The sequence below is a fragment of the Oppia nitens genome, unplaced genomic scaffold, assembly GCF_028296485.1.
Source record: "Oppia nitens isolate AA-2021 unplaced genomic scaffold, nextdenovo-longstitch-racon4-pilon3 scaffold2_pilon_pilon_pilon, whole genome shotgun sequence".
Taxonomy (NCBI): Eukaryota; Metazoa; Arthropoda; class Arachnida; order Sarcoptiformes; family Oppiidae; genus Oppia; species Oppia nitens.
Window position 1 is genome coordinate 5,081,460 of NW_026533210.1, and position 27,907 is coordinate 5,109,366.

General features: G+C 18.6%; 3 protein-coding genes across 4 annotated transcripts; all 3 read right to left on the minus strand.

Annotated features, from left to right (window-relative positions):
- Positions 1–10,455: 10,455 nt before the first annotated feature.
- LOC128955804 (G-protein coupled receptor 83-like) lies at positions 10,456–11,190 on the minus strand. Its single transcript, XM_054301479.1, has one exon. The coding sequence runs from the start codon at positions 11,188–11,190 to the stop codon at positions 10,456–10,458; it is 735 nt and encodes a 244-aa protein (XP_054157454.1).
- Positions 11,191–18,401: 7,211 nt separating this feature from the next.
- On the minus strand, positions 18,402–24,511 carry LOC128955288 (beta-1,3-galactosyltransferase bre-2-like). 2 transcript variants are annotated; one of them, XM_054300943.1, is made up of 2 exons: positions 24,453–24,511; positions 18,402–19,851 (listed from the first exon to the last, which is right to left on the minus strand). In XM_054300943.1, exon 2 carries the CDS (start codon positions 19,817–19,819, stop codon positions 18,413–18,415), a length of 1,407 nt encoding a protein of 468 aa, XP_054156918.1. In that variant the 5' UTR covers positions 19,820–19,851; positions 24,453–24,511; the 3' UTR covers positions 18,402–18,412. The 2 variants fall into 2 exon arrangements, with proteins under 2 accessions (XP_054156918.1, XP_054156919.1); XM_054300944.1 differs by lacking the exon at positions 24,453–24,511 and adding an exon at positions 21,283–21,315.
- Positions 24,512–27,225: 2,714 nt separating this feature from the next.
- LOC128955805 (uncharacterized) lies at positions 27,226–27,729 on the minus strand. Its single transcript, XM_054301482.1, has one exon. It carries the CDS (start codon positions 27,610–27,612, stop codon positions 27,226–27,228), a length of 387 nt encoding a protein of 128 aa, XP_054157457.1. The 5' UTR covers positions 27,613–27,729.
- Between the last annotated feature and the right edge of the window lie 178 nt (positions 27,730–27,907).

A 27,907-nucleotide genomic window follows, 5' to 3' on the forward strand; every position in this document is an offset into this window, starting at 1 on the left:
GTATAGTCATMTAATATGATGATRATAATRATAATAATAAAACAATTAGCAAATTTTATTACAAAATTATTAATTAAATTTAATATGCATAATAAAGTTGTCTAAATTTTTTTAAATGCAAATTATCTAAATATAATTATTTGTTGAGTGTGTTTGTTTGCGTGATAAATGATTACAATTATAATTTTTTTATTTCATATTATTATTTTATTAAATTAGTATCATTTATATAGATTGGAACAAAACYTTTGGGATTTTAATTAGATTTTTTGTTTTTTTAGATTTTTTTTTTTTGAAAGTGGTTTCGGTTTTCATCTCTATTATATACAATCATTATATTAATATACTATAAATATTTATATATAATTTATTTAATATATAAATTCAATTTCGCATTGTTTRCCCTAAAGCTAGTGTAAATACTGTACAGTTATATATAAATATAAATAATTGTCTTATTAGACGTATTTGTTATTAATATTTYAGTACAAATTATTTGACTAATACTGTATTTGATGATTGTTTAGATTATATTATATKCATTTATTATTTAATATTATTTTARACTTATTATGTATTTTATAATAAATATATATAGAATTTAGTAATAATTTAGTAATAAATAGAATAGTTATAGAAATATTTAACAATGAAATATATAATAATTATAAATGAAATGTTTGTTTGAATAAAATATTAAATTTATACAATAATTGTATATTATAATAATTTGTTGAMTGTTAGACATTATTATTTAYAGCTATATTATTAAAWATTTATTGAAACAATTTATTTTTTTAAAAAATACTAACCATTATCTTAAAATATGAGTATAATTTTCAAAATAAATTGACAAATATCTTGTGTTAAGTTATAAATTATTAGTATCGTTGGTGTTATTGTTATTATTATTAATAATGTTATTATTACTGTTAWTATTATTATTATTATTATTATTAATCTGAACAGTAGTTTCAAGTTGGATGTGTTCAGTAGGTCTCTCCTCTATAGACATACCGTTATACACACTATTTGCCCAAAATCTTAATATTTTCTTTACTTTTCGACGAAATTCTTCATTAAGCCARCAATAGATAAATGGATTATAACTGAAAATTAGAATTAAAATAAAATTTTATTATTTTACTGTAAATTACYTAAAAATTTATGGGATATTTTATTARCAGAAATAAACATTTTTATCGTTTATTGCTTAGTTTTTTATTATTTATTGTTAGATAAAACAAATAGTAGTCAAAATCATAGAGATGTTAAATTTAGCAAAATTTATTACAAAAAAAKAATATTAAATTAATATCCATTAAAATTCTAATAAATAAGTAAATATTAATTTAGCACWTATTAGTTAATWAATTTATATATATTTTAAAACTATTCAATATTTAATTAAAAATTTAAATATTATTTAGTCTGGAATTWATACAAGTATTAAATTTTCTATATTTTCGGTAATTTACAACATTAGTAATTAATATAATAGTAAAAATTTTATGTGTTAACGTGCAATAAAATTTTAATTTAAATAGTTTTTTAGATTAAACAATAAAATAGTTAAAGTAATAGTACTATTAAACAGTAAAATAAAAATTGACAAAATATTAACTAAAATAAAATATTTAAAGTGTGGATTTTTATTAGTATTAGGGTAGATATTATCATAAAAATAACTTATTATWAATTAACTAGWATAWGTTACGTTATCTAAACAGTAAAATTACTGTTTAAAAATTTAGTATATTAAATATATTTGTTATTTAATAATAATTAAAAAATATGTCTACTATTAGTTATAAAATTCATAAATTTTTAATTAAAATATTTATTTTTAAATGTTGTTCATACTATATATTTAGAGAATTATTTWAATATTTAATGTTTTAAAACAAAATATATATATATACTTAAAAAATAAATAAATAATTTTAGTTAATATTTAATGAATTCAGTAATGATTTTTAATGTTTAATTAATAATGTTAATAATATACTGAATAGTTTTGTCAATTACAATAAAGATGTCATACATATTAAAACTTTAATATCATATGTATTAACATATGCTACAAATTTTTAAAATTAATTTTATTTTATWTAYRGAAAAATTATTTGACGTTTGAAGTGTTATTTTATATTTAGATTAATAGATATGTTTACAATTTAAAATAAACTRCATTTTATATTTATTGGAAAATKTTATTTTACTAAACTTGTATTTTTAAAATAAATATTTTAGATTTTATTTATTTGATACTTTCAATATATACATCAATTTTCACAATTATTAACAAAACCAAAATTTTTAAGATTATATATTTTTATTATTGATTCTTTAAAAATTTCAATAGCTTGACAAATCTGTAAGCTATTTTTGTTTAACAAATATCTATTATTTTAAAAATCAATAAATATAAATTATAAAAAATACATAAATATTCTGGGTTTAAATTGAAAAATTTAATGGATTTTATACTTATATATTTTCAATATTTTAGTAATATGATATGTTCTRCAAAATATTTTATTTTGATAAGTATTTTTATAAAAAATATTATTTTTTTAAAAAACTTTAGGAATATGAAAAAATATTTTTTTTATGTTATATTTAATTTAAATTATTATATTACTATGTAAATTTAGTCATCAAATTAAATTTTATTTTTTATTGACCAAAAAAGAGAAATTTATAAAATAATAGAGAAATTTCACATTTCTATATACAGTTGGAATATAAAGACCAAGTAATAATTAAATATTGTATTAATATTTTTATTATTAATTAAAGGTAAAAATTAATTTATTTATACTATAGATACTATGTAAATACAGTATAGTCATCAAATTTTATTTTATTTTTTACTGACATTAATAGATAAAATTGAGTTAACACTACATAGTCTTTACTTTATTATACAATAAACTATATAAATTTATATATAACTGTATATATATATATATTTATTATACAATAAACTATATGAATATATATATATATACACTGTCATACTGTATATATATATATATATATATATATATAACTGTATATAKATATATTMAAAAGTRWGCTTAATATCTTATTTTTCTAAAATAGTTTATTTTGTAGTAATATAATTAAATTTTWTATCACACTCAAATAAAATAAACTATACTAATTAATTAATACTAATTGCTCGTTTGAATAAATATYAATTTAAACAGATTATCAGTGCATATTTAAAAAATGTGTCATATTATATTAAAATTGAATATTGCTATATATTTACTAGATTTTTATTGATTAGATTTATCTATTGAAGTATAATATGGGTTCAATTTTAGTATAACACATTTTTTACAAATGCATTAATTTTGTGTGTGTTTAAAATTAATATTTATGCAAATGAGCAATCAAAATATAATTTTAATAATAGTCTATTTGAGCGTAATAAACAAAATAATATACATTATAGGCTATGTAAGGGATTTTTAGAAACTAATTTATGAAAATATATATTACAAACGGTTATAATATTGATATTATAATATAATATAAAAAAATTACTTAACACTTAATGGATAATATAGAGTATCAAAATTAAATTAATATCAATTATGATTATATCAAAATTATCCAATAAGTGTTAAGAATTTTTTTTCCAATAAATATTATAGAAAAAAACATTTTATTATTAAAGATTWCATTTAATAAAATTATGTYCAGTATTAATAAAACTCAATTTGTTRCAAATATCAATCATATTTTTTGTAACATTGAATTAACAAATAATATGTAATGTTGAAATTATGCTTTAAATAATAAATAATAACTAATAGTAATAATAATAATAATAATAATAATCCTCTATAGTATTGATTGCATTTAGACCGACAAAACTAAATTACTAACTAATCAGATATAATAGATATCATACTTTKTTTTATTGAAATAATATGTTGACATATTTTAGTTGATTATAACATAATTCAAATATTTATTTATTATATTAAYATACACATGTATGCAATAGAAATTTGTTAATGTCAAAAAATTATTATATAATACTTAYAATTAATGTTGTCTTTAGTTATTAGACAATAAATTAATAATAATTATTATTAATAATAGATTCAAACTAATTCATTTTTTATACAAATTTAACTAATCTGTAAATATATTGTAAATAATACAATAATGAAAACATGTTTATCATAATAACAWACTATAAAAACAAATATAAATAATATAATAATAAAGTGTTGCTTAAGTTATGATACAATTTAACAAAACATTTTTTTMTTAATATACATTTTGTTTACTCTCCRCTGCTTTATCTATAATAACCAGACAATAATGAATTTATTTTTTATTARAGATTTATTATTTRTAGTCAATYAAAATTAAAAATAAATACATTTATGTATATATTAAAAATTACAGTCAATTATAGCAAAAGTTAGTTTATAATTATAATTTTAGTTTTTTATACYTTTATTATTATTTATAATAYAAAACACAAACAACACTTTCTATACATTAMATATAATGTTTACAATTTTATTTATGTTATATATATATATATATAATTATTCGTATTATTTATATGTATGTATAATTAGGCTAAATATAAATATACTTTTTWTATTAACATAATATAATAATGTATAAACAATAGAAAACTATATAAAATAAAACAAATTACTTGTAATTAAAATAATAAATTAAAATATTCATTAATAAAAATTATTTTCATTRAAATAAAAATAACAAATTAATTATAAAATATATGCAAATAAATTGATCAATAAGAAATAAATTATATTTAACTTTTAAGCAATTTTATTAAGTTAATGTAATATTAATATGATACTAAATTATATACATTTTGCTATGCATTTAAAATATTATAATAATCAACTGAAAAATAAATATTATTTCTTATAAAGTTATATATTAAAAATAATTATTGTTATTATATTTATTGATTTTTTGATATTCTTAAAAATTTGAGTAAAAAACAAATATATATATATATGTATATATATATATTTATATATAAATTTATATCAATGTTTAAAGCATTTATAATATAGAAATAATAAATAATATATATATATATATATATAAATTCTAGAGATAAACTAAAATCTTAAACTTAAAATTTGTACAATATTTGTGTTTCATTGTATTGTTTTGTTTAGACCAATAATAGATAATCAATAAATAATATATTATGTCTGAAACAAAATACATCTTAACTAAATAAAAACTATCATATATTATATGATAGATTATCTTATAATCATTAAATAATTTGTTTGAAATAAAATATTGATCTTCTTGTATATATATMTCTAATGGATAATACAATAATATAATGTCTAATAAAATTCAATTGAATCAACAAAAATACAATGTATCTATTATACATGTATATACAGTATAATATGTTATATACAATATGTATGTATCGGTATAAATAATTACACAAATATATTAATATAATAGTTTGATTTTTAAAAAAAATTATCTTATTGTTATATTCTCAAACAATTTTCAGTGTCGACCAAATGTATAAATATCTTGATTGAAAAAATACTATTATATATAAATGTTTATAAAATAACCATGGCACTATTATATTACATAACAGCGTGAGCTAAATATTATTTTATAAAAATTTGTTTTATATATTATTTTATAATTTTATATTATAATTTACAATATAAGCTTACAATAAAAAAACAAACAAAAATATAGAATACAGTACTATATCTTATATTAAAGTAAAACAAACAAATATTTTTAAAAAATAATCATAAAAAACATTTGTTGGCTAATGTGGTTATTTAATCATAAAAAGTTTCTAAATAATTAATTAAATAAAAAAATATATATATAAATAATTAGAATATTTTGTATTTTTGTTGTTGAAAATATAATGCATTAAATTTAAAAAAATGTTTTCTAACATTCCTTACATTGCTTTACAATGTTTTTTGTTTAGCAATTAATCAAATTATAATAATTTTTGATAAAATATATATGTATTTTAAATTGTATATTTATTGTACTTTAATAATGTATTTTTTTAAAAACAAATACACATGTTTTATGTTTTGTGAGTAATGTATAAAAATAGATTAGAGATAAAACCAGAAAAAATCTTATAAATACTAATGAAATTATAAAAAACCGTAATTCTTATAAAATTTTATATTTTTAAATCTATATAAATCTTTTATTTCAGTAAAACAATGGCTTTTTCTTTTAAAAAATGATCTGAAATACCACATCATATTTAGCTTTAATTCAATTTCAAAGCTAAATGTTAACATAATGTTCAGTGAAATAATCAGATCTTTTTTATAATTTAAAAAATATATTTTACTATTATTGATAATCATTTCAAGTAATGTCATTAAATATATATATATATATATATATATATATATATATATATATATATATATATATATATATATAGAGAGAGAGAGAGAGAGAGAGAGAGAGAGAGAGAGAGAGTTCTATATGTTTTATATTATAAAATTTATAATTTCTCTATTAGTAATTAACATTTTAAAATTACAGATTAGCTTAATGTATATAAATTTGGTTTTATAAGTTATTAAATATGTAATAATAAACAACAGTATACACTAGTAATTAACTATAATTGTGATAACTTTTTTTTAAAAAAAATTATAACATTATTGATGTCTAAAATTATTATAATTTAAATAATTATTCATAGATAACATAATAAATTTTATTTAGTTTCAGTTGGTTATCGTGAAATCCTAAACTTAAATAATCGGAAAAAAAAATTTAGTTAATTAATAATAGAGTATATTATTATTAGATAACTTTAAAATATAATTTGCAATTAAATAATATGAAACTTAAATAATAGTTTTCAATAAATTTTACAAAATATTAAACTATGACTATGATAAACAAATTATTTATTTTGTAATAGCCTATATGTGTGATTTACTTTTATCATGGTCCTTTTCATAAATTATAATAAAAATAATAAAATTTCTAAATATAAAGTTAATGAATGGTTTACACATTAGATAACCAAAATATTAGTGAATTAAAATTTAATTTATAAACTTATTTTTTTAACTCTAACTACGTTAGATTAACTAAAATTAAGTAAATAATCTTAATCTTAAGTATTTAAAAATGTTTTTTGTTTTAATATTTTTATTTATGTAGTAAATTACACAAAATTGCTTATCTTTCTTATCAGTAAATAAATAATGGGTTGACAAACATGTTGTACATATAAATACAGGATGTCTACTACATACTAATAAATACAAGTTTTAAATAATTAAAAAGATTTTTTATATTATTATATTTTTATTAAATTAGTAAGATACTGTGAATAATTAAATTTTACAAGAAATATTTACTTGACCCTCTTAATAAATTTTATAATCATTGAAAAATTTTCAATTAAAATGTAATATAATTTCATAATTCATTCAATAAAATTAATTTTTCAGTTTTAAATAGTTTACTCAATATAAAATAAAAACTTAATACAAAACAGTAATTACTGTAGAAAATTACTTTATATACTTAGTTAAAAAAAATACTAAATATCTAACAATTTATTACTTATTTTATTTAATGGTTACAATTAGTACTTTTATATCCACTAAAAATCTTGGTACTAACATAAATTGTATAAATGATCAAGTATAATTATCTCATAACTATTTTTCCAACACAATATTTTTATATAGATTGTATATGAGTTACGCAATTTGCTGTCTATAGATATCTGTATTACTAATAGAGACTAATGGCTATCAGCAATAAATAATTTGATAATAATATGATATCAATTATTATTAGAATTAGTTTTAATTAGAAATAAATAATTTATGAAATTTTTTATATTTGTATAGCTATTGAAATAATATATAAATATGAGACATAATACTAATCATATTACATTACACTATACACTACTTACAAAATCGATACCTATATATAAAATAATTATAATTATTTTAATAAGTTTTCTAAAATTTTAATAATCATTTTATTATATATATAATTTAAGATAATTAAATAAATTAATTTTTACTTTAATTAATAATAAAAATATTAATACTAATATTTAATTATTATTTAAAACCAATGTATTGTTACATAATAACATATATCGAGAAAACAAAATTAATCCCATAGATAGAAATTTCTTTTAGAAACTTTCTAGAAATTTCTCTATTATTTTATAAATTTCTCTTTTTTGCCAACACTAATTATTATTAGAAATAAATAATTTTGTTTTATATTTGTTAAATTAAATTATGTTCAATCGAATAATTTTTATTTATAGTTAATTTTTAAATTAATTGTATTATATTTAGATTGATAAATTTTTAAAGTGTAATTAAAAAAACAATTATTTAACATGATGAAATATGTCTTTGATATCTTAGCATTTTCAACTGGTTTACTGTTTTTTAATAAGTCAAAAATATAATATATTAGTTTTCTTATATAAAACATGTTTTTATTCTTAATATATAAAAAGTTTTTATAAATTAAATTTTTCATTTTTATGTTTAAATAGAATATTTTTAAATAAAAAGCTTAATAATACATTTTTTAAAACTTTAAAATARTAAAGTATATTTTATGATAATAACTATTATACTAAAACAATAATATAGTTTTCTAAAATTTTAGTTTTTCAAATGCTTGAAAATAACAAGAATTATTTAATAAATATTTGTTTATAAGTGATTAAGTTATAAAATAGTTTTTTGAAATGGCATAAATAAAAATAATAAAATTTAATTTATTATATTATATTAACAAATAAAAAACTATTTTAAAAGTATAAATAAAAATAAGTCTATACTATATATAATTTAATTAAAAACAAAACATTTTGGTTTACAAAAAGCTTACATTTATAAACAATTTTTTAATTTTCTAAATTCTGTTAAACCATTCATGAATTTAATTTTAGTTATTCATTAAAATGCTTTTATATGTTAATTATATATAGTTTTATTTAAAATAGCAAATCATAAATCAGATAATATAATATTAAAAAATATTATTATTATATCAATTGTTTGTCGGGTTATTCAAAGTAAAATTTTTACTTATAAATACATTTAAAGTTGAATGCTTATCACATAGTTTTAAAAAATAACTAATCTTACACTTTAAAAATTTTTATAATTTCAAATACATTTGAATTTTACAAAATGCTTATAATATAATATTTATGAATATTTTTTGCATTTATATAATCTTTTCTTTTTTAATACATATTTTATTTTTTATATATATATATATATATTCTTTGAAAAACATTTTCGGGTAAAAAAGTTAAAAGTTACAAAAAAGTCTATTATGTATTCCCTTTAGAATCTATTGAAATCTAGTATTATTTTTCTATTATTGTAATTTTGTATGTAATACTATTGTTAAAAAATTGTCATATATTTCAATCGCATTTTATTTAAACGATTATTAAGCCAATATTGTATATATAATTTATATAATGTGTATATAATATATATATATATAAAACAATAATTTTTAATAGTATACTGATTGTGTTGTACTATAAATATATGTAAATAATTTAATGTAAATTTAAATATCTATGCTATAATGTATTGATACTTTATATATATACAAAATATATACTGAAATATATAATAAATTACTAATGGAAAGATTAGTAATTTATGTATTATTATAGTGGGATTTATTTTCCAAATTAGTGACATATTTTTGTCAAAATATTTTATAAAATCGGATTTATTTAATTAATTTTTATCTTAAAAAAATGATATGATATGTCAAGATAAGATAAATTATGTAAATGATTTGAAAAATTTAATGCAAGAATTAAAAAAATATTATTTTTTCCTTATTTAATATATTTTATTTTGAATAATGATATTTTTAAAATATAAAATTAGAATATCCATTATGTAATCAATATTTGTCATTTAATATTAAATAAAAATATATTTTACTTTATTTTGAGTTTTTAATATTGAATTTTGTTGAATATTAAAAGTTTATTTTTATAAAATATAATTATTACTACAGTATATGTAGTAATAATGTCATGTATAATTTACTAATGTATAAACTATATACTGTTAATAAAAAAACTATAGTATATTAGTTATACTATTTTTAAACTATTCAACAAATTAGATTATTAATGTCAGTTTTAATCAACTTAAATTATTAAAATAATATTTATATTAATTTATTATGTGAATATCACACGTGTTTATTATTTAAAAAAAATTGTATATAAAAAATATAATATATATATATATATAATTATAATATAAATGCATAATGAAAAATTATGAAAACCAATTAGAGTTAATTACACATTAATTATCCAAAAAAAAAATTATTTAATAATAATAATAATAATAATTAATATATAACTTACCAAACACTAGACATTGCAAACCAATGAACTGTAAAGAAGAGAACCGACCGATAGTTAATAAACTTAAAGTCACTTAATATATGGTACACATTGAGGGGTAGCCAACAAATGGCAAACACCAGTACAACCATAAACAGCATTTTGATGCGACGCTTCTTACGGCGATTTATCGACAGYCGTTGACCTTCGCTAACTGTGCCGACAATCCGACGGCGCCATAGAAACAGTCCGATTCTCATATAGCATATGATAGTTATGAAAATCGGTGTCAGATATTGGCTTAACAGTGTAAATATGGTCAGCCATTGGCGAAACTGTTGGCTCGGGTACGTAACCTTACAGCGTGTGAGAGCCAGAAATCGGTCACTGACCAGTTGGTTATATAGACCGTGTGGTATCGATAACAGTACCGATAGCGACCATATGAGCACAAGTGTGCGTACGTGTGGCCAACACTTTCGCTGATTGAATTGGCGAAAGTCTTGGACAGTTCCCACAACATTCCTGTACCGTTCAATGGCTATAAACATCATCGATATCGATGAACAGTGAACTGAAGTCGACTGTATGAATGGCACTAACTTACACATTGTCTCACCGAATGGCCAGTTATCCAATACAAATCGCAATATATTGAACGGTATGTTCAGTATAGTCATCATGAGGTCAGCGACGGCCAGATTTGTGATCAGAGCATTGGTTTTGCTCAGTGGCCGACGTTTTTCATACATAGCCTTACAGACCAATAGATTACCCAAAAATGATATAATAATTATTAGCGAATAACTGATTATTAGTAGAGCATCAAAATTTTTGGGATCTTTTGGAAATTTATTCAAATTAAATTTATCTAGATCATATAGTTTATTAGTTACATTTTCATTAATATTATTATTATTACCAATGTTATTATTATTATTACCAAGTAATAGTATATTTAAAAATTTACTATTATTTAAATTGTCCATTGTTGTTTTTAATTAATTATACTTGGACTAATAGTAGTATAATTATAACTTTTATATATATTATTATTATTATAACCTATATAATAATTAATATAAATACTATATATAATACAGTATAATTTAAGTATTTTATTCTATAGACCATAAAAATATATAATATAATACAATATAGTATACTGTAATGATTTATATAATTTTATTATAACAATATTATATACAATATATACCACATATTATTTACAAGAGGTTTTGAAAATAATGAGATATAAAGATATTTTTATACTTTATTTGTTTTCATTGTAATAATAGTTGTTTATAAAATTGTATGTCTTTTTATTATTAGAATGAAAAATGTTTTTTGTAGACAATATTTTTTTTAGTTATTTATTTAACAAAAAAAAGAATTATAAATTTGATTATATTTTTAAAAAAGTTTTAATTTAGTTAAGTTTAATTTAATATGAATATCAATTATAATTTGTACAACAATTAGTATTATTATTAACTGTTTTTATATTTATAAACATTTATCATTAATATAATAATTATTAAATATATAAAAACATTGTAAAGTAATACTATAATATTCAATAGTATTATTTATATACTATTATTAATGTCACAAATAAATTGAAATATAAAACTTGATAATTATTATTATTATCAAAAAAATTAACAATAAAAACGTATATTGAGACCAATAAATAAAACTAAGAAAAGTATTTAATAAAAAAAATATTGAAAAGAAAATATCTTTCGGTTTAGACTTTGTTTTGACGGACAAACACACACTCAGACGATAGAGAGAGAGAGAGAAAAAAAATACAAACTATTTTATAGTTTAAGTGAGAAATTAATGTGAATTTTTTGGTTTATATCCTTATGTTTCACAAAATACAAATAACTGTTATGATTATACTGTGTTTATATACTATACAATTTATATATAAAAATAGTGTATTGAGTCTAGACTTATGGACACAAGTTATCATATGAGATGATAGTAGTTTTGGTTGAATATGCGCTATAACTTACTATTCACTATCTCTCTCTCTCTCTCTCTCTCTCTCTCTCTCTCTCTCTCTCTCTCTCTCTCTCTCTCTCTCTCTCTCTCTCTCTCTYTCTCTCTCTCTCTCTCTATTGATGTGTTTAAGCACCGTTATCAATTGCACCGTTAGCTTTTGGAAAAACGGGAGTTTAATTTATTATTATTATTTTTTTGTACGAATGAATGAAAACCAATGAATATATTATAGATAAGTTTCAATATATATATAATAATAATAATAATGTTTTCCAACAAATTATAAGTGAAAATTGTGAAACAAAATTTGTTAGAAATAAGATTTATTCAATTTATTCAACAAGTATTTTTACCTTCAAATAGTAATTTATATCAATAAAAAATATTTTCTATATATTCTATACTAAATAAAATAAATTCATTTAATGTTCAATGTGTTTGTTAGATTAAACAACAAAAAATAAATAAATATAAGTTTTGATTTTATGCTCATTGAACATCTTTAATATACTAATATACAGTATAAAAGTATGTCCATTATTTTAATAATGCTGATAATAATAATAAATAAAATGTTAGATAACACAAATTAATAGTAACTATCTATTTTGATAGTTTTTTTCATTAATTACTGCAATAATTTAGTGCAAAATCAATGTTATATATACTGTATATATATATATAATAATTTTGAAGATAATTTACAACTTATAATACAGAAACTAAAATAATTAATTAATTAATTACACTTTAGTACAATTAGTGTTAGATCAGATTCCATCCCGCGTTTTATTTACCAAAAAGTTTCTTATATTCCCTGTTCAATGTGAACTCCATGGGAATTTATTACTATGTACTACCACTTATAAAACTCTAAAAACACATTTTATTATAATATCTAAAAAACAAATATCACATTAAACTGTATATCACATTATACTAAAAAAATAATATCAATAAATTTATTGAATTGAAATTTATTTTAAAATATTTCTCAATTTATTTTGCAAAATATTTAAGTATTGCTACTGTTTATTGTAATAATATAAAATATTATTTTTTGTTTCTAACAATCAAGGTAGGGAAAATATAATATCTTTCATATTTCCGGGAAAATTAGAGGGATTTTATTTTTGGTGAACTTTCCTCACTGGAAATGTTGATCGAACTCTAAATACAATAAATATGTCAAAAATTTATTACATATTAATAAAAAACTGTATAATACTAATATTAAAATAATACATATAATTTTTAAAAAGTATTAATTTAATTAATATTAAATAGTTATTTTTAAATACAGATTTTATTTTATTTTTACTATAATTAATTTGTATCGTATAACGCATCATAAATTTAAAAATAAAGTTTATTGATTATTATAGTAAGAATTTTAAATTAAAATAGCATGTATAGTTGTATATTTATCAAATTTAAATTATAAATTAATTTAAATATTTTTAAAAATATATTTATATATTATTTATACATTTTTGTTGAATAACTAGACTAAAATTACTGTCAAATACATTTAATATATTTTATTTTGAATGATATGTTATGATAATAATATGTTGAATTTGTTAAATTTAATAAATAAACACATACTAAACACATACAAAACACATACATTAAAATACAGTATATTTATATCTATCATATTATCTCTAAACACATACAGTAGTGACAACTAAATGAAATGCTTAACAATATATGTCATAATTTTTTTTAATAAAATTATTAATTTATTCTTTTAGCTATAACTTGTATATAATGTAATATAAATTTAAATAGAATTTAAATGAATCATAATGTATAAATTTATTGCATTATAAAAAAATCAATAATATATTTGAATAATTTTTATTATTAATTTTCAAAAACATTTAATTGTAGTGTATAAATATGTATAAATAGTTTATATTAATTATATCATCTTAGTTTTATTTAAACGTGATATTTATACATAATAAAAAGTATTTTTTATAGACTATTTAGTACATAATACAACATTGTAAATGTAAATGTAAAATATTGTTATTTTAAACAGCTTTATCTATTAAAATAAAAAGCTATTTATTAAATATGTAAATTTTATATAAAATATTTATTATATATTTTGTAGAAAATTGTAATTAATATTATATTATCTTACAGAATAAATATAATAAATAAAAAATTGGAAAATAATTTGTAAATAAAAGTTTAAAAATGCTTAAACATATTATACTTTTTCTATATTATAATTATCAATTCAATTTAACTTAATTAAATTCAATTAAAAAATTTAACACTAACATTAAATTATTGTATATCAGTAATGTTTAAAGTATGAAAAAATATTTACTATAAAATTGATAATATTCAATAAAATTTATACTAAAAACTAGCAAAATATTTATTTAAATATTTTTTATAATTTAAAACTACATGTATTTTTTTTGTCAAAAATCTTAAAAGTAATAATAATAAAAAAATATATTTTGTATAGCATTTAATGTAGTATAAAATTATTATATGAAAATTAATAGTCTTTAAATAATTTTAAAAATAATAACTTAATACATATTATATTGTCTATAATTTTATTTTTTTGATTTAGATTTTATTATTATAAATTTTTAATGTGTTCTATTATTAAATATTAATAAAAATTTTATTTGATATTAATAAGTCATTTTAATTATTTTTTCTATTGCATTGCAACCCAACATTTCCACAATTTTATTTATTGCATAGCAAATCGTTAGTATTAATATTTTATTTAACTTAAGGTTAATTTTAGTATAATTCAAACTATATATAGTATACTTTAATAAAACATTAACAATATGTTTTATATCTAAATAAATTATTTATTTAAAAATAAAGCTTATTAATAATCCATTAGTTACCTTTAATCTGTATTAACAAAATAAATAAATCTTACATAAAATCATATAAATATAAATTAACGTTAATATTTAAATACTCATTTTAAATGTTTAAATATTTTTTATTTATTAAGTTTATACTTTATAATTTTATAAGTAAAGTTAATTACATTAATAAKATAATCATATATATATTTATAATGATMTTYTCATTTTAATTATTTAAATAAACTTTATATTTATTGAAAGTTATCAAATTTAGWAATTAAGTTATATTATTTATTACATTGTATATTAAAGATAATTATTATTGCTTTTAAATTKAAATTAAAATATAAATAAGTAAATTATGTACACCAAAAACATTAGTTATWATTTAAACTATTTAATTATTAAAATAAAWTATTTTCTATTATATACTAATATTATTAAAAAAATATATATATAATATATAATAAGATTACAATATTATATACCGTTTAAGTCATAATAAATATAACAAATAAATTTCTTGTCAATTTAGCAAATGTATTGTAGATTAATAWGATATCAAGTAATACTGTATACACATACTTACAAAAAAATACTAATAATTTTTAAATCAGATAATAATATTATTGATTAATCACTAAAATAAATCAATAATGATTAAATTGCTTGATATTACTCAATAGTAGATTAKTTAAACACTAATTCTAATATAAGTTAATATTTGCTATGTTTTATACAATCAATTATTAGTCATAACTTATATTAATAATAATTCAAGCAAAATGAGACTTTAATAGTATAATCTTAAGTAACAAATRTTTTTATATTATACAAGTATAGTACCATTTGTTWCTATACCGGTATAATGCGAGTTATATTAATAAAACTTATATAATAAAAATAAAWTATAATCAAACATTTTTAACATATCTATCATAAAAACATTAACGGTTAATAARATTTATCATCATAAATTATTTATAAAAATTTAAAAATAGTATTAAAATAATTTATTATAATTATAACATATTTGTATGAAACTATGTATTAAAATTTTTATTTAAAGTTATTTCTATAAAACCTTAAATAAATTTTCAAAAAAAACTTGAAAAGTTTTGTTTACTGAAATCTATAATGGCTTTTTGTGTCTGTCTGTTTGTCTGTAGCATTTCATTTTGCGAATTTTGAAATTCTGACTTCAGATTCGCTTAGAGGACTAATAATAATGTATTGAAAAGTTGCATCAAAATTTCGATATCTCTTCGGTAACATAGAGAAAATGGCGGCCAAAGTAAAGAAAATTTTAAGAAAATTTTTGTTAAGTATAGATTTGAATAAAGCATCAAAAACAAGCATAAAAAATATGCATTAAAATTTTGATATCTCTTCGGGAACATAAAGAAAATGGCGGCCAAAGTAAAAAAATTAGGTAAAAATTTTTAGAATTGTGCATCAAAAATATGATATAATATATCAACATAATTTTTTTTAAAATGGCGGCAAAATTATAAGAAAATTTATAGAAATTTTTTTAATTATAGATTTGAATAAAGCATTAAAAACAAGAATAAAAAATATGCATTAAAATTTTGATATTACGGGAACAAAGAAAAAGTATAAGCGGCAAAAGTATAATATAGATGATTATTTTGTTATACTAAATCATTTGATAACACACATGAGTAGTTGTTTATTTTATCATCGAGTAATTTGATGCCCCACATGACTATAGTTAAGTTTATTTTGTGATACCGAGTCAATTGATACTCTACATGACTAAAGTTGTGTTTATTTTATCATATTGAGTCATTTGATAACTTGCATGACTAAAATTGAGAATATTTTGTCATACTGAATCATTTGATACCATACATGACAATATTTATATTATGTATATTTAACCAATTTTTAAATTTTTATGTTACTATATAGCCGCTATAATTATACAAACTAATGGTTTTCAATGCTATTCAAGTTTTTTTTTCTGAAAATGCTTTCTAGCATTCTTAACTGGTTTTAACTGTATTACAATTATTTTTATAAATATGCTTTCAATTGTCTGCAATAATATAAAAATAATGTATTATTTTAAAAATTAAATATTCAATGCATTATTCAAACAAATYCTAATATTTTATTTATATATTTTTWAATATTTACATTTAAATATSTTTTGAGATAAATCACAAAAATTTGATGTATTTTAGTTAAGAATATTAAACTTATATTCAAATTTAATCAATTAATTTAAATCCTTTTGTTTTTCRTATATTTTTAGCATTAATTGTAAACTTATTTTATGCCTAATTTTATCCATATATTTTGATTTATCTATTTATTGATCGTTCATTACATTAATACCTACCYGTTCTTCAATGATGTAGTCATCACTGGCAACCAGTTGACCGATTACTTACCTATTTTAAACTTAAACAACTGGTCAATTGATTAGTTGATATGTCGGTTACTGATCTCATATCGACCCACGATTACCTAACTGGCCAATCGATAAGGACTTCCTGACTACTGTTGATCATATCATTTAATCCCTAACCACACAATACTTTACTGAAAAAATATAGTAAAAATTTTTAATCGGATTATTCATTCATTTATTATTGTTAATCTAAATTAAACTTTATAGATATAATAATTAAAATATTGTATAATATTTTATATTTAAATTATAATAATTTTATATTTTTAGACTATAATATTTTTGTATCAAAAGATTTATATTTATTATATTTTTTTATTTGATAAAATAGTTTGCATTGTTTTAATTACTAAAATATTCTTTAATTTTTTAAAAAATAATTCTAAAAATTTTTGATTATATAATTTAATATTATAATAAAATATATACAATTAATAAATAATAGTATTTACACTTTAAATAAAATATATATCATTTTTTAAAAAATATCAATTTTCTATGTATTGTATAATAACAACATTTTTTGTGTAAAAATATTTTATCAATTAATTGTTATTTATTTAATAAAAGTATTTTTAATACTAAATTATCAAAATAAAAATTATTTAGTAAAACATAGCTTATTAAAAAATATTTATATATTTATGAATTATTATATTATTAATTAGTAATCAATGGGTAAATAGTGGATCCTTTATGAATACATATCATATCGCGAGTATTGACTATATTTTTCCAGCCATTTATTATCATCTTTTTGTCCAAATTTTGCCAGAAAATAATATTTTCGCGAAACCAGCAATAATTCAATTGATTAAACTGTTGCCACGCGTAGTACACCAAACCCTTCAACTGTTTTCGTGCCACCCGTGCCTTACTGGCCACCACTCCGGTCACAAACACGTCCTCCCAGGGCAGAGCCGGCAACGATCGCGTAATGGCTATCTCGTAGAGTTTCGGTATTAGATGTCCGGCCATAAGCCACGGGCCGCCCGTATAGTCGGGATAGGCGTTACCTTTGAAATCCTTTCGGCTGATGTAAAACTTGGACTTAAGGTTCCTATCGACGTACGACTTATGCCAAAACTGGCCGTAAATTGTGTTGCCGTCCATAGTCTCAGTGAATTTGACCAGATTTTCAGTATTGACAATACAGTCGTCGTCCACTTTATAGACAAATCGGACATTAAAACAGTTGATAGAAATCCAGCGCAAGATTCCCAACGATTTGACAGTCAGATTGTAATAGTTGTCAATGAAATTCCACTGTAAAATGTCGCCAAACTTCCGGTGCTCTTCCAGTACCCGGTGCTCGACATCTCTGTCCAGTGTCTGTCCCAATGCAAAGTACATTTTGACGCCTCTGGGCATCGCTAGTACTATACTGTCATCTCGAGATTTACCGGCTATTTTACCCCACGTCTCGCGTATAGTATTTCGTGTTTCAAAACCATTTACCCGGGATATCACAATAATCACGACTCGGGTATCGTTACCATAGTTTTGATCGCACCGTTCATTGCCGACAGTCATACCCGTTATCTCTCGTATAACATCYGCGTACAGTAGTCTCGAGTTTGCCGACCGGCGGACTATTGGCGTCTCTAAGTATTTATGTTCAAAATCACGGATTTCTGATTTAATAACTTTATACTGACTATCATAGTGTGAGATATTATGAGTTTCATTGTTATTATGACTTTTATAATTAACTAAAATATTGCTATTATTATTACTAATGTGTTGTCGACTGCTGTGCACTACTTGATGAACACCACTGATATTTTCAACATTATTATTATTATTTGCAATATTATTATTATTACTTTCGATATCATTATTAATATTATTAATGTTATTGAAGTTATTTAATAATAAATCATTTTCATTCATATCGTTAATATTGTCGCCGACGCCGTTGTTGATAACAATTGAATTATGTATTGACTTATTAATGTAATGATAAATATAATGATTAACATTTAAGTGATCATAAATAACCAACAATGAGATCATTCCCGTAAACATAATAATCACAAATTTTAACTTTTTAGACATAGTATCCATTTATGTTGTTATCAAACGTATAGGAGATATATCTAGATATTTAAAATATAGCAAAAAATTAAAAAATTTAAATAAAAAAAATGTATTCAATTATATCTCGGTTTTTCACAGAATTCACAGAATAATCACTTATCGAATTCATCACAAATACTATCTCGTGATATAATTTTGATATTTATATATAGTATTTAAATAAATTTGTTTAATAAAAATAGAATATTATTTTTTTTTAAATTTTAATTATGAATTTTGTTAACACTTTTTATCATAAATATATACAAATGATACGAAATAACATCTGGAAATTTATATATATTATCTATTATATGATTATTCTATTATTGTATATATATTTGGATAATATTGTGTGGTTTTGTTAATTAAACAAAAAAAAAGGTTAATTTAATATATATATTTAATAGATATTATATTGTTGAATTAATTTGAGATAAATATACTGTACAGTTGATAGAGAAAATAGTTTTAGTTTAAATTAGCATTAATTAAATAAAATATTAATCATTAAAATAGATTATGTTATTTTTAGATTTTTAATTTTCAGAGATAAAGTTTAGATTTATTTTAGTTATAGAAAAAAATCATTAACATTTTCATTTGTTATGTAATCTATTTTTTCCCCAATTCTCAATAATTACATTTGAATATTTAAGTACTTATAGTAATAATAGCACATAAAATTAATGTAAATTTTTAAATAATTGAACACTGAATTACATTATGTGAATATATATTTTATATTTAATTAATTAAAATTTTATTGACACATCTTATATAAAACTATTGATTGAATTGATTCACTGTTTGAATGGACATCTCTAATGACAATGAGGCTTATAATTACTGTTTGTTTAGTTTATTTCTAATTTCTCTCTCTCTCTCTCTCTCTCTCTCTCTCTCTCTCTCTCTCTCTCTCTCTCTCTCTCTCTCTCTATGAAACACAATACACAATACTATTCACAGATAATTAAGTAAATCTCTTGAAAAATAAATGATAGATTGTCGTTGTTTCGTTGAAATCAATAACTATACAGTGGTTTGTATGTACTGTAATGTGTGTGTGTGTGTRTATGTGTGTTAAGGAAAACAATAAATTGATGCTATTGTATAAAAATAATTAATTTGAATTACACTAATTGTCATTCAGACAAATTATATTATTATTTAATAATTGATTATTTTCATCTCTATTTCTAATTAATAACAATAATAATAGTATTACAAATAACGGTAAATTATTAATATTAATTAGCACTACTAAGATTGAATATTTAAAGTTTGCAATAATATTTTATTAAGATAGTAATAATTTATAAATTAACCACAATTTATTATTTTTATTGGTGTTATTTAGTTAAATAATTAATATTTTTATATTATTTATATAACAAAAATAAAAAGAATTTAATCAAAACAAATAATTAATTAAATTATTATTTACTTACAAATTGTAACTAACAACTAACTTCATTTAATTTAAGTTTTAGAAATATATTTACTTAAATAATAATATTTTATTTTTGTTTATTATTTTTTTACAAACTGTTTATAAACAGTACACAGTATATAATATTATATTCAGCCATAAATTGTTTTGTTATATTAAACTCAAACAATTGATTAGATAAGAGATAACATTAAGCATAACTATTAAGTTAAAGCAATTATTTTTATAAATATGAACACTATATACTGTATATTACATGTACAGTACTGTAATATATATATATATATCGATTTATTTTATATATATATTAACAAAACTAGTTGAATGTATTCACATATAAATTTATATAGTTTTTATAATATTACAGTAATATAAAATTTGAGATTAATTATTAAAATTCACATTATTATTATTACTAATAAAAATAAGAAAAAAATTATAAATTTATAATAATGTATCACATATTTTTTTTAAAAATCTTCAATTATTAAAACATTTGCATTTATATGAATTTATGTAGAATTACACAAATATTTAAATAAAAAAAACATCAGTAAATTAAATTTTTTATCATAACTACAATATATGTAATTTTTGTGAAAATAACAATTACATACTTGAAAAAAATGAAGTACTTATCATAAAACACTTGTTTTTTTAATAATATTATAAACTATTCAAACAAATTATTTGTGTTTAATAAACAAAGAATACTACAATAAAAATAGATTTTTATCACTTAAAACATTAATATTAATGTTGAAAATACATTAAAATAAATTCACTTAAAAAAATTTTAATACATTTATTTATAAATAATTTTATATTTTTCATTAATTAACACTACTGTTGCACAATTAATTTTGTTTTTAATTTAAGACAAAAAATATTTTTTCTATAAATCATAGTAAACAATATTAAATAAATAAAAAACAGTATAATTTAATTTTGACTTTTAGTCCAATAGATTTTCAGTATTTTCAATATATTTTGTTATCAAACTTTATCAATAAATTTGATATCAACTTATACTGTATTACTATTAAATAAACAATACTTTTTTGTTTATAATACTGTATATATATTATATTAAAAAAAAGTTTGACATTAAAATACAATTTTTGCTATTTTTATTTATTTGATATTTGTTAGTGTATTTATTACACAAATTATTTAGTTTCACTACCAATAAAATTGCGGTATTTGTGTGTATTTTTAAACATAAATATATTCATTTCCACGACAACACACACACACACACACACATACATACATACATTAATTTCAAATGTAATTCAATACAATATTTTTCTGTTATATTTTATATTAAAATTATATGTATATTAAAGAATTTTTTTAAATACTAATTAACGAATTTACTGATTATTAAAAAATATAATGTCTTTACATATATATATATATATATATATATATAATTTATATTCTACGTTATATATAAACAAAATTTACTTTTTAGGGGATATTCACATATTACTTTCGCACTTTTTAAGAAATCTACACCCCTCCCTCCCTTGTTAGCATGTAGTCATTTAAAAAAATCACGTTCACATGTCCCTAACCACTTGCCCCCACCCCCACCACTAAGAAATAAAATATTATCTAAGTGCAAACGTTATTAAAGTCTATATCCCTATCCCCCCTCGTTCGCAAAAGTTCGCTTTGGTCCCCCTCCCCTCAAGTGTGAACGTAATATGTCTACCACCCCTTACTGATTATTTTAACATTTAAATCTCATTTAATTAAAATTTATAATTATTCTGATTATTTAATAATTTGTATAATTTTCATTTTATATTCGCAACAAAAAAGATATAATATACAATATATAAAAACATAAATAACTTATAATTAGATTGACCAATAATAGGTTACATAAACTAATTACAGAAACTTAGACAAACAATAAAAATCTATAGATAAACCAAACTTTTTTATCAAAAATAAACTTTTAAATAAATATTTTTAAAAAATATATATTAATATATAAAATCAATACTTTATATACTGTATAATATTATATAACTTGTCGGACTAATCGTAATAAATTATCAATGAATTAGATATTAGTTTTTTTATAACATAAAAATAAAAAAGTTTTCTTATACAAACAATATTTGAAATTTATAACAAAAAATTATGACATTTATAATATACAAACTAAATTCTCCATGGTAACTGAATTTGCAACCTATAGTTGTAATAAATTGTCTGCAAAATATTTATATAATATTTTTAATAAAATAAACTTTTATAGGATATCCTTCTATACATGAATTTATCATTATGGTTATATATATATATATATGTTATAATATTTTCAATAAAAAAATATTTGTTTATTATCAATATAGGGGTTTACTTAATAATTTATTATTTATGAATTGTTGGTCACTATATAATATATTAATTATTCAATATTATTTATAGTATGATTTATTTTTTATATTAAAATATACTGATATAAACTATTTAAATAGAAATGATATATAAATATAATGATAGATATGATTCTCAAAACTTTTCAAATAAAGCTAATAAACTTTATATATGTTGGTAAAAAAAATTATTTTATCAAAACAAGTTAATAAACAGTATTAATACTAAACTAATTAAAAATTTTGTATTTAATTAATTAAAATTTTTACTCAATTAAGACTACTGTATACACCTTTATTAGTGTTATATTAATTAAATTTGAATTAAATCATATAATATTACAATACATCAGTATATATATAGAAATAATACTAAATATATCAATTTTATATACAGATTCTTCATAGAATAATTAGACTAATGATATAAGACTGGTTTTTGAAAATTATTAGATTAATTAATATACTAAAAAATATACTATATATTTACATATGATATATACAGTCAATTTAATGATATAAATATAACATTTTATTTAATATAATTTTAACAAATTATTATTAAATCTATATATTTATTAGTAATTTTTAATAAATATAGAATTGTATTTTAAAAAATGTTTTTTTGTTATAAAAAATTAGTTATGCTAAATTAATTAAATATAAATGCATTCATTACATGTAATTTAATATTAACAAAAATTTAATATTATTGCAAACATTTTTACTTTATATAATTTAATTAAAGTGATGAAAGTGAAAATATACTAACCTATTATTAAATATTTTTTTAAGCACATTGTTAACTTAGTAAAACAAATGATTATATTGTTAACACAACATTTATTTTACAAAAAAAATAACTGCTACTCAAATATTAGATACTGTATTATACATAGACAAACACATACACATATTATGTACAGTAAGTTATATTATATTTACTTTAGTAATTGACTTTTAAAATATAACCAGCAAACTTAGTCATACCATACATAAATATGCTACAAACAATAAAAAAATATATAAACAGTGTATTGGCATTTATTCATGAAACACACATACATACATGTATGTATGTATATACATTTATATATATTATACATACACACATAGACACACACACAGTATAATAAATAATAATAATAATGAAAATACAATTTTATACAACACTAAAAATTCTTGTGTTATATATATATATAGTACAGTATAATTAATACAAACACATTTTTGTGTGTATATTACAGTATATATATATATATATATATATATATATTAAATTTAGTAGTTGTTAGGAAAAATATATTTAGTAAAACTATAATAGTATATCACACTTACAGGATCTTATTAATAATGTTTATTACACTTATAATGAACTATACGTTTAACACATACATAAAAATTACATTATATTTTTTTTATCTTTTGATCGCAAACACAGGCCAAAGAAAACAATTTTTTTTGTATTAGTAAATCAGTACTATATATATATATTTATATTCAAAAACATTTTCAATGGATAAAATAAACACTAAGTAATGACAGTTTTTTCTAAATAAATACTATTAATTTTGTTTAAATATCATACATTTCACTAATGTAACAAATAGGAAAAATAATAATAATAAGTAATAATAATATAATTTCAATGTTTTAATATAAATAGATATATACTATATATATATATATATTGATATATATATATAAATACCATTAATGCAAGTTATTTATAAACATTTTGATTTGTTGATGTACTGTATATGCAATATGTTTATACATTACTGGATTAATAAACAATATACAAGTTAAATATCAGAAATATCATACTGTATTGTATAAATAATTATTTATTTGTGGTTTATTTAATGTCAAAATAAACTATTATACTATACAATAATGACAATGATAATAATACAAATATAAAATTAATATTTAATGATAATATACACATAAATTATATAGTATTATACTGTACTATATATAGACAAATAATACTCTATTGCTTAAGTGATGGCTTTCTAATTAATTGCTAATATACACAAAAAATAGTTAAATCACTATTTGAAATACTATAATAATCATAAATATAAACTAAATTATTATTATTACTATATTGTTAGCAAAAATTATTGAATCATATACCTAATAAAATTATTAATTTATTAATTAATTTATACATAACTGTGTCACATAAAAACTTTGTTTAGTAAATTAATATAATATTTATTAGTCACAAATAAAAATAATTATTAACTTAAAATTTTATTAAATCATTTATTGAATAAAATACATAATAAAAAACAAAACTATTGAAATCCAATAATTATAATAATACAAAATATTTTTTCTAAATTAAAAATAAATAATTTATAAATAGTCAGCAATAAATTGTTATTCAGTGATATTACTGATGTTACACATATTTAATATGTATAGCAAAATATTTGGTGCATCAATACTTGTATTGAATTAATTTATTATATAAAAAATATATTATATTTATGATAAAAATTTTTGTTTAACATGTTGTAAATATTCATCAATGTTTTGTCCTCATAGACAGAGAGAGAGAGAGAGAGAGAGAGAGAGAGAGAGAGAGAGAGAGAGAGAGAGAGAGAGAGAGAGAGRTCGGGAAATTCATTCAATGCAATATATTTATCACAAAAATATAGTATCTAATAGTAAAACATTTTTTCTACACATAATTTTTTTTATTACGTGTATAAAGCATTGTTCACTGGTAAAAATATAACAAAACAAAATATCATTATTATATTGTATCTATTGATAGAGTAAATTATGAACACATTTCAATATATATATAAATATTATATATAATATTATATATAGACTGTATAATTCAATGACATTTGCATATAAAATACAAAATTTATTGTTAGATTTATTATTATAGTATATTTGTTTGTCAATATATTTAAATAAATAGACCATTTTGTTTAGGGATTTAATGTTTGATATATTTGCTGTACAAGTGTCACTATATTTCATATTTAAATGCAAATTTGCAAAATAAAGTTTACAAAACTGTGCAACATATTGTAAAATACAATATATTAATAAAAATGTTTAGATTTATTGGTTCAAAATTCAAGCTAAATATATGATTGAATAAGTATAATAGTAAACACTTTATTAAATGTATTGTATTTATAATATAATATTTAATCAGCATATTTATATAAAAAAACTAATTTATTGTTAAACATCAAATTTAATACAAATAGAGTAATATATTATTTAATTATATAAATTTCATTAAATAAAAATCAAAAAAAAAATTAATTCACATTTTTCAATTATATGATTACTTTATAAAAAATACTAATTTACTGAATTATACACTTATGCAAAATAAATTTCATTAAAAAATATATATGTAATTAATGTAATATTTTTTTAAAAAAAACTCCAAAAAATAAATTATACAGATATACAGAATTATAAAATTGCTAAAAAAGTTTATAAATGGCAAAAACAAAACAAAAATATAATTGACTTTAAAAAATCTTTTTTTAAAAATGTTATTATCTTAGCGCACGTGACACGCGTCGGGCCAGAAAGATATCGCGCGGCATAATAGTTACCCGACGGGCATGAATGGCGCATAGGTTTGCGTCCTCGAATAGTGTCACCAAAAAGTTTTCGGCCGCCTCCTGGAGGGCCTCAATGGCCAATGCCTGCCAACGAAGATTAGCCTCCGGATACCATTCAACAACAATGTCGCGCACCAGACGTTGAAACGGTAGTCTCGGTATTAGACACTCAACAGAGCGCTGGTATCTCTGTATTTCTCGTTGCCATTGAACCGACTTTTCCTTTTTGTAATTACCAATGGATTTACCAATACTTTTGCGGGGTTTTGGTGACACCACTTGAATAACATTTGGCCGATGACCGGGTATTAAACTCATGATTTGATTTCAATATTAATTTGTTTATTATAATTATAATTATTTTAAATAATAGATTTTTTAAAAAAGTATTTGTAATGAATAACTATAAAATTTTTTATTTTATTAGTAAAATTACTGCTATTGACATATAAGCAGTTTATATATGATAATTGATAAACATTGAATAAAAAGTGAATTTATAATTTATTTATTTTGTAACCAAAAATAACTACTAAAAGAATCTAATAAAATATTTATAGTAAGTTTGAAAAATTTGTAAATATCATAGATAACAAAATAAATTTCTAATTAA